The sequence below is a fragment of the Labeo rohita genome, chromosome 14, assembly GCF_022985175.1.
Source record: "Labeo rohita strain BAU-BD-2019 chromosome 14, IGBB_LRoh.1.0, whole genome shotgun sequence".
NCBI classification, from domain to species: Eukaryota; Metazoa; Chordata; class Actinopteri; order Cypriniformes; family Cyprinidae; genus Labeo; species Labeo rohita.
The window spans coordinates 16,863,565-16,869,881 of record NC_066882.1 but is presented as its reverse complement, the minus strand read 5'-3'; the positions used below and the strand labels follow the sequence as shown (position 1 = coordinate 16,869,881).

At 35.3% G+C, this 6,317-nt stretch overlaps 1 protein-coding gene across 9 annotated transcripts in view; it reads left to right on the top strand.

Moving 5' to 3' along the window:
- The window catches only part of prom1a (prominin 1a), a 73,771-nt gene that overhangs the window by 54,536 nt on the left and 12,918 nt on the right, over nt 1–6,317 (top strand). For 6 of the 9 annotated variants that reach the window (XM_051128266.1, XM_051128261.1, XM_051128259.1 and 3 more), the window contains 9 exons: nt 2,090–2,249; nt 2,343–2,495; nt 2,597–2,720; nt 2,887–2,990; nt 3,305–3,389; nt 5,156–5,302; nt 5,413–5,484; nt 5,664–5,756; nt 5,961–5,978. In XM_051128266.1, coding sequence (XP_050984223.1) covers nt 2,090–2,249; nt 2,343–2,495; nt 2,597–2,720; nt 2,887–2,990; nt 3,305–3,389; nt 5,156–5,302; nt 5,413–5,484; nt 5,664–5,756; nt 5,961–5,978 — 956 coding nt within the window. The remainder of the gene's footprint in view (nt 1–2,089; nt 2,250–2,342; nt 2,496–2,596; nt 2,721–2,886; nt 2,991–3,304; nt 3,390–5,155; nt 5,303–5,412; nt 5,485–5,663; nt 5,757–5,960; nt 5,979–6,317) is intronic. The other 3 variants (XM_051128268.1, XM_051128260.1, XM_051128263.1) reach the window with 1 other exon arrangement.

Below are 6,317 nucleotides of genomic sequence, written 5' to 3'. Positions count from 1 at the left end.
TTGTAGGACCGAATATGTTGTTCTGCTAATTTATGCTATCTAAAACACTGTTAAATCATATAGAGAAGGACTTACTAAGCAGGAAAGGGTGCAATATTTTGACAAACTAAAGTTAGTAGGTGGTAAAGATACGTACAATCAGTATTTATTAAGATATTAGCCTAATATTTCACATACCTGACCGGAAATGATAAGAACAAACACGAATGTTGTCAAGATTCTTGCCCTGGGAATCCTGGTTCAGTTTGGCCAACCACAAACACCTTTTGTTCCTCAGTTTTTTTACATTCTCCTCCTTGATATGTTCTAACTTTTGGCAGTCTATAGTACTCCAAATGTTTTCCAGGTCCGACTGATTAGTACAGCCAGGATTAATCAGCAAAATATGCAAGATTTGTTTGGTTCAGTGGTATTGTTTACATTCAGTGCCGCCAATACAGACCATCTAAAGAGTCATACAGAATCCACTTTCAGCAATGAAAAAATACTCACTAAATTGAAACAGACTTTATCCCAAATTATCATACATTATCCCAAATGCTTCCAAGAATGTTTAAATTCAGAGAAATAAGCTATTTTAACTAGTGTCCCATCCCTTGTCATTGCGTCACCTGTCAATGATGTCATTATAATGAACTTTCAACATACGTAAATGTATCTAATATGATAAAACAGCGCTGCTTTACCCCACATACGCATGACCGGAAGGAGCGGAAGCAGTGGACTGTGACATAATAAAAGCTTTGATGCTTTCAAATCGTGCATTGCACTCATCCTTCATTAGAAATTACTCCAGCGGCCTTGGATCGCGTCCACAGCTTTTAGCCCCACTCTGCTTCATACTACAGTGATGATAATAAATCTTTAATACATTAGCTCTTCCATGAACATGATATTTTACCCAGGTCCCATCAGATTACATCGGCTGTGGGGTTTAAGACGACACCTCCCATGATTTCACACTTAATCACGGCATCATCAAACTATGCCTTTGTTTCTTTGTTTGTTTTGAATATCCGCCCTCTAGCGGCGAAAATTACATACTGTGTCTTTAAAGGGGCCCATTTTCCACAAGTTGATATGATTCTTTAGGATCTTAATGAATAGTCTATAATATACTTTGGTTAAAAATTCTTAATGGTAGTGTAAAACAACTTTTTACCTTGTCAAAATCAGCTCTGCAAAAATCAACCCATTCTGATGGATTGTTCCTTTAAATGCGAATGAGCTCTGCTCACCCCGCCCCTCTCTTCTCTCTGTGGAGTGACGAGCTTGTTTACTTTAGCCGCGTTTTGTGCATTTAGCCGCTAACTAGCACTAGTAAAGTGCCCTTATACTCACTTCTGTTGTAGGTGAAGCTGGATCATGAATAATTTGCGCGAACATAGACGCATTTATGTAGATCGGGAGCCACATTCCCTTCACAAACAAACGTAATCCACTGCATCTTCAGCTGCTCAGATGTCGGGAGTAAATGACGACCACTATGTTCATTATTACATCCAGCAACACAACACCTCAATCTCTCAATCTGAGATATTCTTGACTAACTTACATCCCTGCTCTGGCATTGAAACAATGGAGGCCGGACTGTTACAGCTGATTTAGGGCGGTTCTGTGGTAAGACTCATATCAATCAACTATCGTGTGACGCCACATCGACAGGCATCTGAGAATGGCTCGATTTGAAAAGGGGATATTATTTTTACAGATTAATTAAAAACCACTGCATGGATTTTTATCATTATAGGGTGGATTTGTACATACACTGCCAACACACAATAATGTTCAAACAACATGTAAAAGTGAACTTTGCGTCCGATGACCCCGTTAAACATAGTGTCATATGTAATCATTTAATTAATTTAAAGAACATATGACTTGTATCATAATATTTGGCATGTACATATACCTTGTGGACGATGAGCTTTATGGAGGTTTTTTTCCTTGCTATAGTACCCTTTGCTTTGCTCACCAGGGCACATACAATAAGACAATTTTCTATGAATAGGAGATTATGGAAAGCGGTTTACAAAATATCATTAAATCCACACTAAAGTGTTGTCTAATACTGTTGTGTCTCCTGTAGGGGTAAAGGTTCTGCTGGACGACATAGGATCAAACATCACCGGTTTCACCAAGCTCTTCCCAGTTCATAGCTCTCTGACCAACTTCACCAGAATGATCTCTCACACACACTCACAAATCGAGGACATCTACCCTCAGGTCGATCAGATGGATTTCTACAGGTATTTCAGAGGACTAAACTCAACTAGACAAAATTCTAGACAAAAAACTCTTCAATGTGCCCTTGATTTTGTTCATAATGTTTTTGTTTTCAGGTGGATCTGTTGTATTACCCTGTGCTGTATGGTTGTGCTTATCCTCGCCTTCAATTTTCTGGGTTTGTTGTGTGGTATTCTGGGATTCGACAGGCACGCGACTCCAACCACGCGTGGCTGTGTCTCTAACACAGGTGGCAACCTGCTCATGGCGTGAGTTTGCAGTATAATATCAGTTTTCAATCCCATCAAATGGATGTGATATAAGACAGCTTTGTCTGCACTCATTCACACACTCTTCCTGTATCTCTCAGTGGTGTGGGCTTCAGCTTCCTGTTCTCCTGGGTGCTCATGGGAGTAATAACAGCTCTGTTTTTGGTGGGTGGGAATCTTGAAAAGCTTGTGTGTGAACCCTTTCAAACCCGACAGCTGTTTAAGGTAAGAGAAACAACAAGGCGTCAGATGATTTTGCTTTCATTAAAGCACAAAATGATCTTGCTGGACGACATGATGTTATTGCTAAAAGACATTTCACTAAACAATGCAGGTTAAAAGACTGTCTGTCTCAGATATGTCTCATTCTGTGTGATCATGTTGTTTTTAGGTGTTAGACACGCCCAACCTGGTCAACTCTGCTTGGAAAAACTTCATACCAGGTTACCTGTACAATGACCCTGAGATGGACCTTACAGCATATTCTCTCTACAGGTAACCTTGTCATGTATATCTAATAAAAGTGAACAATTACATTACACTATAATAGTGTTAACTATTGGTGCTGTCAGTGCAATGTTTTATTAGCACTGTATATAAATATATTTATTTAGACAAATGTATGAATTTTAGGGTATTAAAAACTATGTTGAATCAAATATGCAAAGAGATTATGCTTGACATTTTCTCAGAACTAACTTTTTTGAGCCATTTTACAATAGATTTGTCTTTGTCCTTTAATAGTCCAGCAGATGGCAGTATAGAATGAAAAGTCTGAGATGAAAATCGTTTTCTCTCCTTATTTGCAGTAATTGTAAGGACAACAGAGGGATTTACTCAGCTCTTCATCTGGATAAGATCTTCAACATCTCAGCCTTCTTTAACACCAGTGTTGTGAGTGGATCAAGGCTTTACTCATGTGCACATACAAATCACAGCTAAATTCACACTGACACGCTCTGAGATAAGTGATAATATTGTTTTCACCAAATGGCATTATAAAGATGGTATTTTTTTTTACCATGCATCATTTTTGAGTGTCTTATTTTACTCTGAAGCTAAATAATGCAGCTCCTGATGCCAGTACATGTAGAAACTCAGGCATCCTTCCTACTAATCATTAAGGTTCGATGTAAATTTCAGTTTCTGGGGTAATGACCTCCATCACCACCGATGTGTGGATCGTGTCTTTAAGGAAATGTACACCATTCACTTGTTTTGCTGAAAAAAAAAAAGAAGTGAACCGTGTGTTTTTCCAATCCAGTGTTGTTGTTGTTTTTCTCTCTGTTCTTTGGAACTGGCAGAATATCTCAAAACATTTCATGCATAACCATTTGAAACATTTTATATAGAGCATCTATAAATTCCTTCATTTCAGCCGGAAGATTTGTTTTCACTTGAAGTCCTTCAAGCCAGCATTCTTGATCCAATTTTACATAGCATCCAAAAATCTGAGACCACATTGAATGGAACATTTTAGGATTTTTATAATATGTAAAATAAAGAAAATCATGTGAACTGCTATGTAGAGAAAGACAGATGTTTGTGCTCTCAGTGAGGCACAGGATGCTTATAGATTTTGCTTAGATTGTCTCAAATCATGCTGGAGAACACAATTAGGTGCTATTTTTTAAATAATATAGAATAAAATAAAAAATAAAGATTGGACAGAATGATTTTTTATGTTTTTTTAAGAAGTCTCTTCTGCTCACCAAGCCTGCATTTATTTGATCTAAAATAGAGCAAAAACAGTCAAATTTAAATATATTTACTATTTAAAATAACTGTTTTCTTTTTTAATATATTTTAATATGTAATTTATTCCTTTGATTTCAAAACTTTTTAGCATTATTACTCCAGTCACATGATCCTTCAGGAATCATTGTAATATTCTGATTTGTTGCTCAAAACAGATTTATTATTACTATGTTGAAAACATCTGAGTAGAATTCTTTCAGGTTTCTTTGATGAATAAAAAGTTCATAAGAAAAGCATTTATGTGAAATAGAAATCTTTTGTAACATAATAAATGTCTTTAGCATCACTTTTGATCAGTTGAAAGCATCCTTGCTTAATAAAAGTATTAATTTCTATAATTTCTTTAACAAAAAAAAAAAAAAAAAAATATATATATATATATATATATATATACATACTGACTCTAAGGTTTTGAATGGTGTAGTGTATAATGTTACAAAAGCTTTTTATTTCAGATAAATGCTGATCTTAGTTTGGATCTTTCTATTCATCAAATAATCCTGAAAGAAAATGTACTGAACTGTTTTAAGTACTGATAATAAAAAATAATAATAAAATCAGCATCAGTAAAAATATTTCACAATATTGCTGTATTTTGAAAAAAATAAATGCAGGCTTGGTAAACAGAAGAGACTTTATTTATTATATATTACATATTTTTTTAAATACAAAATCTGAAGCACCATTAAATAAAACTACTTAAGATATAAAGAAATAAATAAAGAAATAAATAAATAATTAAACATATGTTTTTTGTTTTTTGTTTTGTAATATAGTTATTATTATTTACTAGTGATCCCACTGGTCAGACTGTATGTTCTAGAATATTTCCTCATGACAATCCACACAGATTTCCTAGTCTCGTGTCACAATCATATACAGAGCCTCTTTTCTTTTTGCAGTACTCCAAGGATGTGTCGAGGAAGTTTGAAGGGTTAAAGGTAGACCTGCGTGGCATCATTCTTCTGGAGTCAGAAGGCAAACAGAATCTCAACAGCTTCACTGAAACTGGCATTAATGAGATTGACTTTGCTGCCTATTTGGAGGAGGTACATAACACAAATAAGCACATTTTGATTGAAACTTTTGAACCTTCGGTGCCTGTACAGCCCAAGATGATGTCCTGTGGGTTCTCATGTGTTTCCATTCATCTTTTCAGGTTAATAAAGGAGTAACTCGCATTAATCTAGTTGATTTCGCTAGTCAACTTGACGCTCAAGCTGATCAGTTGGTAAGTTTTATGAGGTTTATAAGATTCATGTTTGGTCCAATTAAAATAATTCTAAAAGATGTTACAATATAAAATGTAATTTTTCCATATTTTGTAAATATTACATGAAATTCACTGTCATGGTTAGTTCCTGTAAGAATGTTTCTAGGGCTAATTTTTTATCTCTCTCTCTTTTGCAGTCTAAAGGGACCTTGCAGACCTCATTAAAGGGACACGCTAATACTATAAGGCAGATCCATATTCAGCAAGTCATCCCACTGGAGCAGTCCATGGTAATCTATCCGTGTCTCGCTGATGCTCATTTGATTTTTATACACGAATGGCTCTGTTGAATCATTTCTATGCTACAAGTGGGACTGATTGCAAATGAAAAACTTCTGAAAGATGTTAATAATTCTGTTCGCACCTGACTGATTTTAAACAATCTCTTTTTTTAATTTTCCTTAACACATTCAACTTATTTTATGGCTTCCAAGAAATATGTGAAAGCAAGGGTAAGCCTACCAGTAATAGCTGCATAACCTGCAAGTTGTTTGCTCCTTTTGGTATCTACTTTGCTTTTTCTGTGATAACATCATGGAAAAAGATAAGCATCTTTTTAGAGCAGCTTCATCATATCTTTGTCCTATTGACAATTTTTTAAACTTCCACATGTGTAAATTTGAATATTTACAGATTCATAAACTGGTCAAAGGTGAAGTGTAAAATTTCTGTCCATCTAGTGACATCAAACAGAAAATTGTGATGTTTTCTGTTGTTTTCCCACCATTGGTTAAAGCATTTGCAGGACTGGAATGTTTATTTTCCATTTATTTCATATGAGATGTGAAATA